Raw genomic sequence first — 13,402 nt, 5'->3', positions numbered from 1 at the left:
TTTTCTGAATCTTACTAAGTGATCTAACATAACACGAGAAAGCTTAAAGGTCTGAAAACACTAAGATAATCCATTAGGATGAATAGTGAGTAAAAGCAGAAGACCAAACACTTTCCAAAGCATCATTTCTTAAGAATGGGGACAGGGAGAGCCTCAGATTTAAACTCTCAAAGTAAAACTTAGCTTTGTATGGAGATGATTTCTTAGCGACCAACAGTCTAATAATCAAAATCACCTCATGCCAGTTTGCTACATCTTTTTTCCATTCATAGATAATCAGACTCTGGGAACTTTCTCTCCACTAATGGTCTCTTCCTCTGATTTCCTTAGTCTCCACTGTACTAATGATTAAACTCTGATCCAGAGGGAGATATACAAAATTACAGTGAGTGCCAGCTAAGTCCGGTTACTCCAAGTGACTCAGCACGAGAGCCATCACAACATGCAGGGGTGACCTTTCTCTTTGCAAAAGGCCTACTGATTTGGCTTCATAATCCAACAGTACCTTTCTATATGATTCTTACCTGTAATTTGTAAGGATACATGATTGTTAGATTCCAGCATTTTATCAAGGTATTTTATGAGCTTTGAGTTCAGAGGAGAAGTTCCAGTGATCATGAAAGGCACAGTTGTTTCACGGTGTTCATTTAAAGACAATGTGAGAGCAGGAGCCGCTGGAATCTCAGAAGAGTAGTTGATGGCCATAAGAGCTATAGAAGTACAAGTCAGAGGCACCAGAATCTGTGCTGTTATCATTTTCCACTCACGCCAACTATACATAGCCTTCTTTGTCAACATGGCAAAAAACTGCTGGCAGTGAAGACCAAACTATAAAAAAAATAGAAAAGACATGATAAAACCATGTTCACAGATCTAAACATATAAATACAGTTGAAATTCCTTAAAGTATATGAAAAGAGAAAATAAGAAGTATGCAAGATGTCTCCAAACCGAAGCCCAAAGAGTAAATACACATCAAAATATTTTTTTTCTATTAAATATTTATTAAGTTTATAAAATAAATATTATATAACACATAAAACTAGCCCAAAGAGTAAATACACTTCAAAATATTTTATTTGTTTCTATTAAATATTTAATAAGTTTATAAAATAAATATATTATATATAACACATAAAACTATAATAATATAATAAAAAACATAATTTTTATTGAGCTACTACTATATGCAAAATACCAAGCCTCACCAGAATTGTAGACCTGAATAGACAACTGCCAAAACAATATCTCTACTTGGATGTCCCCCCAGTATTTCAAGTTTGACATGTTCAAAAAGGAAGACATTCTCTTCTCTGCTAAATCTATTCCTTCTCCAAACTTTCCTGTTTCTATTGATGGCATTGTTGTTCTTCCATTCACTCAGCTTCCTGGCTTCTGAGTCATTATGAATTATTTTTCTTTTCTACTTCCTCTTCCCTACACAATGAGTTCCCAGGATCCTATTGATTCTACTTCTTTAACATCTCCTGTCATGGTTATCACTTGAATTGATTTCTTGCTCAGACAACTGTAATAATGTCCTAATGGGGCTTTCTACCTCCAGTAATACTCTCTCTAATCTATTCTCTATACATCTACCAAACTTCTTGAAGAATGAATTTAGCCAGATCAATATTCTGCTTAGAAGCTTTCAATATATAATACTCTTTAATCTATCATTTAGGTTCCTCCATAACTTCTCTCTAATTTACCCCTCCAGTCTGTGTGAGGGGAACCCCCTCTCAGGATTGCATTGGGGCCTCGCCTACATCATGCCATGGAGGTGGGTCACAGGGCAGTGACCTAGGCACCTGAGCTGGAAAGGATTGGGATTTTGATCCAGGGTAAAAGGGAAGGAATAAAAGAGGGGGTTTCCAGGAAGTGGGCTCTCTGTTCTCTTGGTCAGGTGGGGAAAGGCAGGTGGCTGAGGGAGCCATGTGGAGAGCACCCTCATGGCTAGTTGGAAATGGCTTTTTCTCTATATCTTTCTGCCTTCTTTTATTCAAGTAAATATTAATAAACACTGTGGAAATTAAGGACCAGAGTTTAAGTTAGTTATTACAGTTTGATGACCAGAAATTTGGAGAAGAATCCATACTTCTAAGCTTTTTAGAGGAGTTTTAAAATAGGGCAGATTATACTCATGGCCACCATCATTGTCCTGCTGCCCTGACCCTAGACAGGATCTCTGTGGTGCTCTCTGGCCTCCCAGAGGTGGGGGAGCTCTGGACTTGCCCAGCTCTGAATGCCACACACTGTGACCAAGGTGCTGGCGCTTTCAGCTAGCACATACTTTTTGTTTGTTTCTTCCATTTTTTTTTTTGCACTTTCCAGCACTAGTATATGCACAATTGTCTTCCAAATCCAGCATTTGTGCATGTGCCATTGCCTTCTTAATCCAAGGTGGCCTCCTTAGCCTCACCCTCTAGTTCTAGGAGACCCTGCCCCTGGCCAGTACATACCAGTGCAGCACCACCTACAGGCAAGAAATAAAACTGTAGGCAATTTTAAACAGGATTAAATATAATTACATTAATCAAACTGAATTAAATCAAATTGAATAAAATTAAAGAAATATCAATAAAATTAAAAATATTGAATTATATTGATATATAAAATAAAACCAAATTTTAAAAATGAATAAAAAGAAATTAAGTCAAACTAATTTAATGCAATGTTAATTGAATATACTAATTCAGTGATTCATTATTTCAAATATAATAATCATTAAAAATAATAATCATTATTATAATAAATATATATTTATTATTAGTACTATTGCCTTGCACTGGTTTCTTATTTAACCCTACTCTAGTTTGGTTGCTTCCTACAATAAAATTAAAGGGAATTGTGTCTCAAATTTTTACTAGGGTAATAGAAATGTTTTGGGATACTTTCATTGTTTGAATTCCTCAGCAGCAATAGTCAGAATAGCTCCTTACTGAGCACTGACAGTAATAGACTAGTTTCACAGCAACTAGAGAAGAAGTTGCATTCAGATAGGGAAGAAAGGCCCAAGAATTTTCCTAAACAGATTAAGAAAGAAAAGCTGGAAATTATTTTTTTCTAAATTCAGGGTCAAAAGACCAGACACTATGGGAAATATTGCAACAAATTAGAGGAAATCAGAAGGTATTCATCTAGATTCACCCCTGCATAAACTATTGAGCTCTTGGGATGACTCCAATTTCCCAAAAGAAGATGGTATGTCAAAGAAGGAAGCAAAGAGATTGTGTAAGGCATGGGCAGTAAAATCTTTTAGCTGGTCAAGATTTGTTTCATTTGACTTTAAAGTTTTGAAAGAACTAAAATTGGTCAATGGTCATAAGACTTCTAAAGAATATTTCTATTGACTCCTTTGGCACACCTCCTTGACAATTCAGTCAAAACCACTACTCCTGAAAACCCTGACCCACTCCAGTCATGAAGCTATTCCTTCTTTAGATCCAGAACATTCTGACTTGACTTCTTCAGTTCCTCCTCTAAACCCTCCTAAATCTAGCAAGAAAGAAACCCTGTCTTTTTCCCACCTTACCTGTAAAGAGTCTCCTCTGCCTCTTATTGATCCAGGCCAGGACTTGACCCTTTTCCCCCCTCCCCCTATCATATCCTGCTCACCTCCCACCCCTTCCATCTCCTTTCCTCCAAACCCACCTCTCTATCCTACCTTAACATCTGACCCTCACCCCACCTACCCTTGTTCTTGCAGCACCCAGTCTTTGCCTTTCCCTGCCCATTTTTTCTCTTGCCTTACCCAATTTCTCCCTCCTCACTATCCAGCCTCTACCCACCTTTCCCTCTCCACACTTTTCTTCTCCTCCCCCTCCTTGCTCTCCTTTTCTCCTGACTCTCCTTTCCCTGACTAGCCCCATCTTACCCAGGCTCTTCCTTTCCCCCACCCCAGCTCAGTCTTCCTTTGACCTGACCATGACCAACTCCTCTCAACCCACCCAGTCTCCTCTTTTCCTCCCCAACCTCCACCTCTGATCAATCCCCCTTCACCCTGCCTCCCCAACTCCTGATCAACTCCACCCTCCCCATCTAATCTCTCCTCCCCCTTCCCCCCACCCACTCAGCTCCAACTCAAACAACAAATCAGACTCCAGTAACCACAGACAACTCAAATACAGGCCTGTTCCCTTTCCTAATTATGATAAAAGAGGGAACTTAGTAAAGACATGAAAAGATTCCAGGCAAATACTCCTTCCTTTGTTGATGAATCCACTGTAGTAATTAGGACTTTTGAAAGCATTTACAGAAATTCTAATCTGATCTGGATAGACGTCACCAAATTGTTTCATGCCTGCAAATAGAAGGAGAAAGAAGCAAAGTCCTTTCTCTTATCAACAGGGCCCAGGGAGAGGGTGCAATACATTGGTCAGCTGAAAATCCTAATTGGGACCCAAATTTAGCCAAAGATTACATACATCTATGTGAGTCTAGAAATGTGTTACTAAAGGGAATGAGAGCTTGTTGTGAGAGGCCAAATAACTAGGCTAAATTCAAAAACTTGAAACAAGGTGAAAATGAGAGACCATCTCAGTTCATGCATAGACTTATTTAAATAGGATGTAGGTATCTTGACCTAGATCTTTCTAGGGGAAAAGATGTTTGACATATAAGAATGCATTTTGTAAATAACTGCTTGAGAGATATTAGGAAATATTTTATGAATAATTGCCATGACCGGTCAACTATGGACATTGATAAGTTAAAGAGGACAGAAGTTTATGTCTTTTATGGCCCTGAAAAGCAAGACAGAGAAGAATTGAATTAGAGGAGAGGTTGAAGGAGGATAAAAATAAATTAGGGGAGAAATTAAGGAAGGAAATAGCTGAAATAAAAGAACAAGTTAAAGAAGGAGCAGTAAAACAGACAGAGGTCATAGTTCCTTTAAAGGAATCCATGAAGCAACCAATAATATGTTATTTTTTGTAGTAAGGAAGGTAATATAGCTATGAATTGCAGTAACAGGAATCAGGAAAATAGAAATAGAAGCTTGAGGAATAATATAATAGGAACCCCAATAGGATTAGTAATTCAAATGAGGCAAACCCCACCCTCAGTGTGGGGGGCCCCAGAAGAATAGCCAGGTATCTTTATGATGGTGTGGGGAGGGGGAAAGGGCTCTGGAGTTTGGAGTTGAAACCTTCGATTTCCCAGACCCTGATGTTTTAATGCTAGTTATCCCAGTCCATTCCCCTCCCCAAAATAAAAAGACTCACGTGACTCTGAAAGTTGGAAACACTTATTTTCATTGCCTCTTAGACACTGGAACTTCCAGATCAGTTTTGGTGAGTAAACCTGATACTGAATATAATCCTATTGGTTCTTTAAATGCAGTAGTATGTCAGGAACATCCCAAAGGTCCCAAAACTCTCTCTTTGAATGGTATCTGTGGGACTCCTCTCAGTAGAACATATGCCTGATCCCCCTACAAATTTGTTAGGGAGAGATCTTTTATACAAACAGAGCCATGATAACATGCTCCCCAGATGGCTCTATGATGTTAAAATTGCCTGAGAAATCCTTAACTTTGTTTCCCATTCTTCTTTCAGAAAGTCAGGAGGTGAAGGAACCTCTCACCTTTGAAATCCCAGATGATACTGGGCCCCATCGTCTTCTTATATAGGCCTACTCAAGTCAGCTGTTTCTGTTCAGATTAAAACAAAAGGTGGCCCACCTCCTTCCATTCCTCAGTGTCCCCTATAAGGAGAGGTGATTGAGGGAATTTCCCCAGTGACAGATTAATTGAGTAAGGAATAATAATTCCAACAAATCTGAATGTAACATACTTATTCTCCCTGTAAAAAGCCAAAATCAGGACCATATGGAAAACCTATTTATCAATTTGTATAAGATCTAAGGGTTGTAAATAATCCTATCGTAAAAAGACACCCTGTGGTTCCCAAACCAGTCACACATATTTATCTATTCCTAGCACAGCCACATATTTTATTTACTGTGGTAGATTTGTGCTCAGAATTTTTCTCAGTCCCTTTCCATGAAAATTCCAGGAATATATCTGCCTTCACTTGGAAAAGCTCCCAATGAATGTTGAGACTTCCACAAGATTTTGTCAATAGTCCAACTTTGTTCTCACAAATTTTAAAAATAGTACTTAACAAATATCATTTTTCAGAAGATCTGTTTGATGTCTGATGATATGCTCTTGGCTGCACCAAATGTGAAAGTATGTCAGGAAGATAGCAAGCATCTTCTCCTAGAGCTATATAGGAGAGGACACATGGTCTCTAAGGCAAAGGTTCAGTAGTGTCTCCCTAAAGTTGAATATTTAGTGTTAATTCTAACTGCTGGAGTCTGTTCCATTTCTCCCAAGTGCATTTAAGCTATTCAGAAATTGACTTATCCCTCTACTAAGAAGAAGTTGAGGGCAGTTTTAGGAGCAACAGGGTTTTATAGGCAGTGGATCCATCACTATTGGGAATTCACTAAACTCCTTATTGCTCTGACAAAAAAATTCAGTCCCTGAACCACTCAAATGAGATGTAGAACACTTGTCAACTACTTCAGAATTAAAACAAGCTAGTCTGTCTGCCCCTGATCTAGGCATTCCAGATTACAAAGGCATTTACCTTGTATGTACCTGAACTGGGGGGGGGGGTAGGTTGAAGTGTTTTAACTCAAACTTTGGAGTCTGTACAACATCCAGTTGCTTATTATTCAGCATAGTTGGACCCAGTACTTATAGGAGCTCCTCCCTGTCTTAGAGGTGTCACTTCAAGAGTATTGTTAGTAACTAAATCTGCTGATTTAAGATTTAAGATTTAATATTAATAAAATTAATGTTAATAAATTAATATTTAATATAAATTATTCACTAGGTATGAGATAACTTTGTTGGAGAATGAAAATATTACCTTTAAATACTGTACAATCCTTATTCCTGCCACATTGCTTCCAGGTCTGCCAGTTTCAGGAGAACCATTGAACAATTGAGAATCTATGGTTGAAAAGCCTCAAGATAACCTCTTAGATATACCTTCAGACAACTCAGACTTAGTTTAATTGAGTGATGGTTCTTCTTTCATGATGGATGGCATATGCTACAATGGAGATGCTATAGTCACATGATTTGCCACTCCTTGGTCAGCTTCACTGCCCTCAACTATTAGTGCTCAATGTGCAGAACTGATAACTCTAAAACATGCCTGTATACTTGCCAAAGGTAAGAAAGTAACAATTTACACAGATTCTAGGTATGCCTTTGGAATATGCCATGCATTGGGAATGCTGTGGTTCCAAAGAGGATTTATAACCACTGCTGGAAAGTATATTGCAAATGCAAATGCAGGTTAATGAGGTGCTTTCTGCTCTAGCTGTAGTTCATTGTTCTGCTCATATAGGTGGTACTGTCTCTATCTCTAGAGGGAACCACCAGGCAGATGCTGTAGCAAAACTCCATGCCTTAGAAGGACCTGAGTTGATTTTAGCTTTGACTAGTAACAACTCAAATTTGTCTCTCTCTTATAATGAACAAGAAGTGAAAAAATGGAAACATGGGAGTGGAGTCAAGATGGAAACCTAGAAGGAGCAGAAGTTCAGACCTCTGAATACCCTTCCTTATCGATCACAAACTGAATGCTCCTAGGGGACTGAAAATCAAACCTAACAACAAGGCAGAGCAAAGGAACCCTCCCTGCTGGACTCAATTCAAAAGGTATGCCCCCCCCCCCCCAAAGCTGGAATATGAGAACACTCGGGTTTAGGGGAAGGCAGAAGGAAGGTCCCAGGACTCCCCCTCCCCCCCACCAACCTAGAGCACTGAGACTCCAGAGGCAGTGGGAACTTCAGGGTGGGCAAAGGTGCTGGTCTGGAGGTTGTACCTTGTGGGCAGGGCTGTTCCAAGCTCAGAGCATCGAACACAGATGGCGGGGAAAGAGCTGGAGAGGGAACATAGAGCTGGCACCTGACCAGAGTGGTGGAGATTCTCTATATTTGCTCCAGCCTTACAGGAGGTGTTGGCTTCAGAGCACACCCTGTCCAAACTAGCTGACCTTAATCCCATCAAAAATCTTCAGAACTGGGGGAAGCCCAGGGTCCATACCCCTTCCTCATTGACTGCCGGACTTTAATCCAATCAAAAGCCTCCAGAGGACAGGGAAGCTCAAACTCCCAACAACCCTCCCCCAGAGATTGCACCGAGAGATCTTCTGTCAAAACTCCAAGAGGGGAGACTGACAGAAGACCCCAAAACCCAAAAAATGAGAGGAGCAAGAGCACAGACAAATATGAGGAGCAAAGAAAGGGTGAATATGAGCAAACAACAGAAAAAGAAGAAAGAAATAAAAATAGATAGCTTCTATACAGCAAACGGAACAGAGTGGGAGGGACCAGCAAACAATAAATCAGAAATCCCAGAGAACTGGATACAGGTTGTGGAAGAACTAAAAATGCAATTCAAAACACAATTAAGAGAGGCTGAAGACAAATTTAACAGCAAGATAAGTCATCTGGAAACAGAAAACAGTGTCTTGAAAGCCAAAATTCATCAGTTGGAAAATGAGGCAAAGGAGATGAAAGATGAGGCAAAGACGATGAAAGATGAGGCAAAGGAGATGACTGATGAGGTAAAGAGGATGAAAGATGGCCTCCATAGAAAATCAGACCAGAAAGAGAAGGATGACCAAAAGGCCAGGGATGAAATCCAGTTTTTAAGAACCAGAATACAACAACCAGAATTAAGTGACCTCACAAGGCAGCAGGACACTATAAAACAAAACCAAAAGAATGAAACAAATTGAGGAAAATATGAAGCATCTTATTTACAAAACAGAGGATTTAGAAAATTGTTTGAGGAGAGACAATTTAAGAATCATTGGTCTACCAGAAGACCATGACAAAAGAAAAATCCTGGACACAATACTACAGGAAATTATTCAAGAAAACTGCCCCGATATTCTAGATCAAGAGGGAAAAGTGGAGATTGAAAGAATCCACAGATCACCTCCTGTACTTAATCCCCAACTGACAACACTCAGGAATGTTATAGCCAAATTCAAGAACAATCAGACCAAAGAAAAGATATTACAAGCTGCCAAGAAGAAGTCATTCAGATACCATGGAACCACAGTGAGGATAACACAGGATCTGGCTGCATCCACACTGAAGGACAGAAAGGCATGGAATATGATATTCTGGAAAGCAAGGGAACTAGGTCTACAACCAAGAATCAACTACCCAACAAAACTGACTATATTCTTACAGGGGAAAGTATGGTCATTCAACAAAATAGAAGAATTTCAAGAATTTGCAAAGAAAAGACCAGACCTGAACAGAAAATTTGACATCCAAGCACAGAACTCAAGAGAATCATCAAAAGGTAATTTTAAAAAAAGGGAAAAAAAGAAAAAAACAAAACAAAAAAAATTTTTAAGAGACTCAATAAGTTAAAATGATATGTATCCCTATAAGAAAAGAGGTCATTGGTAACATTTAAAAACTGTTATTATCACCTGGGAAGCTAGAAGAATTACACTTAGAGGGAACGGTAACAAACTGTATAGGATGAAATGACAAGACATAAATAGGTATATAGATATATGCATGCATAAATACATATACATGTGTGTATATATATATATACATATATATATATATACAACTAGAGCAAAAAAGGGGTTAATACTAAAAGAAATGGGAAGAGAAACAAATGGGGGTAAATTTATATGTCACAAAGAAGCTCATGGTGGGAAGGGGGAGAACATCAATGCACTGGAAGGGTAAAGAGGTTGGAGATAGGAAATACTCAACTCCTACCTGCTTTGAAATTGACCCAAAGAGGGAAGAACAATCCAATCCATTGGGGCAGAGAATAAACTTGCGCCCTATAGGGGAGTAGAAGGGTAATAAATGGACTGGTGGGGAGGGAAGCAGTATAAGGGATGGAGAGGGTGGGGGGATAATTTTAGAAAGACTACAGGGAAAAGAAGGAGGGGAATAAGAAGGGAGGGGGTAGAAAGGGAAGTAAAATAAGGGTGGGAACTAGGGAGACTGATTAAAAACAAACATTGGTGTAGAAGGAAATAGTGAAAGAAGAAAAGGCAGGATCAGGAGTAGGAATCAAAATGCTGGGAAATACACAGCTAGTAATCATAACTCTGAATGTGAATGGAATGAACTCACCCATAAAACACAAGCAAAAAGCAAAGTGGATTAGAATCCAAAACCCTACCATATACTGTCTACAAGAAACACACATGAGGAAGGTTGATACACACCTGATTTCACAAGGTGAAAATAAGAGGATGGAGCCAAACCTATTGGGCATCAACTGATAAAAAGAAGGTAGGAGTTGCAATCATGATATCTGACAAAGCCAAAGTAAAAATAAATCTAGTTAAAAGAGATAGGGAAGGTAATTACATCCTGATAAAAGGCAGTATAGACAATGAGGAAATATCAGTACCCAACACGTATGCACCAAATGGCATAGCATCCAAATTTCTAAAGGAGAAACTAGTGGAACTCAAGGATGAAATAGAAAAACTATACTAGTGGGAGACCTGAACCTTCCTCTATCTGAACTAGATAAATCAAGCCAAAAAATAAATAAGAAAGAGGTAAGAGAAGTAAATGAAATCTTAGAAAAATTAGTTAGTAGACATGTGGAGAAAAATAAATAGGGACAAAAAGGAATATACCTTCTTTTAGCAGCACATGGTACATTCACAAAAATTGACCATGTATTAGGGCATAAAAACATTGCAAACAAGTACAAAAGAGCAGAAATAATGAATGCAACCTTTTCAGATCACAATTCAATGAAAATAATAATTAGTAAGGGTACATGGAGAGGCAAATCAAAAATTAATTGGAAATTAAACAATACGATTCCACAAAACCGGTTAGTTAAAGAACAAATCATAGAAACAATTAATAACTTCGTTGAAGAAAATGACAATGATGAGACATCCTTTCAAAACCTATGGGATGCAGTCAAAGCAGTACTCAGGGGGAAATTTATAGCCTTGAGTTCATATATTAACAAATCAAGAAGGGCAGAGGTCAATGAATTGGGCATGCAAATTAAAAAACTAGAAAGGGAACAAATTAAAACTCCTCAGATAAAGACTAAATTAGATATTCTAAAAATCAAAGGAGAAATTAATAAAATTGAAAGTCAAAGAACTATTGATTTAATAAATAAGACTAGAAGCCGGTACTTTGAAAAAACAAATCAAATAGACAAAGTACTAGTCAGTCTAATTAAAAATGGAAAAAAAAAAACCAAATTGACAGTATCCAAGATGAAAAGGGAGACCTCACCTCAAATGAAGAGGAAATTAAGGCAATCATTAAAAACTACTATGTCCAATTATATGGCAAAAAAATGGCAATCTAGGTGATATGGATGAATATTTACAAAAATATGAATTGCCTAGGCTAACAAAGGAAGAAATAAATTACCTAAACAACCCCATATCAGAAAAAGAAATTGAACAAGCCATCAATAAGAAAAAATCCCCAAGTCCAGATGGATTCACAAGTGAATTCTATTAAACATTCAAAGAAGAACTAATCATCCCAATATTATACAAACTATTTGACAGAATAAGCAAGGAAGGAGTTCTACCAAATTCATTTTACGACACAAACATGGTACTGATCCAAAAGCCAGGCAGGTCAAAAACAGAGAAAGAAAACTATAGACCAAACTCCTTAATGAATATAGATGCAAAAATCTTAAATAGAATACTTGCAAAAAGTCTCCAGCAAGTCATCATGAGGGTTATTCACTATGACCAGGTAGGATTCATACCAGGAATGCAAGAATGTTTCGATATTAGGGAAACCATCCACATAATTGACCATATTAACAAGCAAACCAACAAAAATCACATGATCATCTCAATAGATGCAGAAAAAGCCTTTGATAAAATACAACACCCATTCCAATTGAAAACACTAGAAAGCATAGAAATAGAAGGGCCTTTCCTAAAAATAATAAACAGTATATATTTAAAACCATCAGCAAACACCATCTGCAACGGGGATAAATTAGAATCCTTCCCAAGAAGATCAGAAGTGAAACAAGGATGCCCATTATCATCCCTATTATTTAACATTATACTAGAAACACTAGCAGTAGCAATTAGAGAAGAAAAAGAAATTGAAGGTGTTAGAATTGGCAATGAGGAGACCAAGCTATCACTCTTTGTATATGATATGATGGTTTACTTAAAGAATCCTAGAGAATCAACCAAAAAGTTAGTCAAAACAATCAACAATTTTAACAAAGTTGCAAGATACAAAATATCCCACATAAGTCATCAGCATTTCTATATATTTCCAACCCATTTCAGCAGCAAGAATTAGAAAGAGAAATTCCATTTAAAATCACCCTAGACAATATAAAATACATAGGAATCTATCTGCCGAGACAAACACATGAACTATATGAACACAACTACAAAACACTCTCAACACAATTAAAACTAGATCTAAACAATTGGAAAAACATTGATTTCTCATGGGTGGGATGAGCTAACATAATAAAAATGACAATCCTGCCCAAATTAATTTACTTATTTAGTGCCATACACATTGAACTACCAAAAAACTTTTTTTTACTGAATTAGAAAAAACATAACACAGTTCATTTGGAAGAACAAAAGATCAAGGATATCCAGGGAAATAATGAACAAAAATACAAAGGAAGGAGGATTTGCAGTCCCAGATCTCAAACTATACTATAAAGCAGTGGTCATCAAAACAATTTGGTACTGGCTAAGAGACAATGGAATAGACTTGGGGTAAATAACCTCAGCAAGACAGTCTATAATAAACCCAAAGATCCTATTTTTCGGGACCCAAACCCACTTTTTGATAAAAACTGCTAGGAAAATTGGAAGACAATATGGGAGAGATTAGGTTTGGATCAATATCTCACACCCTACACCAAGATAAACTCAGAGTGGGTGAATGACCTGAATATAAAGAAGGAAACTATAAGCAAATTAGGAGAACATAGAATAGTATACTTGTCAGATCTTTGGGAAAGGAACGACTTTAAAAACAAGCAAGAGCTAGAAAAAAACAACAAAATGTAAAATCAATAATTTTGATTACATGAAATTAAAAGGATTTTGTACAAACAAAACGAATGCATCCAAAATTAGGAGGGAAGCAACAAATTGGTAAACAATCTTCGTTACAAAAACCTCTGACAAAGTTCTAATTACTCAAATTTATAAAGAGGTAAACCAATTGTACAAAAAAAATCAAGCCATTCTCCAATTGATAAATGGTGTAAACCTTAAAATTTCTTAGACTTATAAATGTTGGAAATTTCACCATTGGGAAATTTCATACTTGAAAAATTTCCTATTGAGAGTGGGAACTCTATTGGAATGTGAACCCCATTGGCATGGGAGGTTCC

At 37.5% G+C, this 13,402-nt stretch overlaps 1 protein-coding gene across 8 annotated transcripts in view; it reads right to left on the bottom strand.

Moving 5' to 3' along the window:
• LOC100017234 (phospholipid-transporting ATPase ABCA3-like) overlaps positions 1 to 13,402 on the bottom strand; it is a 351,884-nt gene that overhangs the window by 88,853 nt on the left and 249,629 nt on the right. For all 8 annotated transcript variants that reach the window (XR_470380.3, XM_056805469.1, XM_016424232.2 and 5 more), the window contains one exon: positions 525 to 828. Coding sequence is in view for 7 of the 8 variants with exons in the window: in XM_056805469.1 (XP_056661447.1) it covers positions 525 to 828 (304 nt within the window). In the remaining variant the exon portion in view is untranslated. The remainder of the gene's footprint in view (positions 1 to 524; positions 829 to 13,402) is intronic.

Source organism: Monodelphis domestica, chromosome 7 (assembly GCF_027887165.1).
Source record: "Monodelphis domestica isolate mMonDom1 chromosome 7, mMonDom1.pri, whole genome shotgun sequence".
NCBI lineage: Eukaryota > Metazoa > Chordata > Mammalia > Didelphimorphia > Didelphidae > Monodelphis > Monodelphis domestica.
The sequence above is the reverse complement of the archived record's forward strand: the minus strand, read 5'-3'. Positions and strand labels throughout refer to the sequence as shown.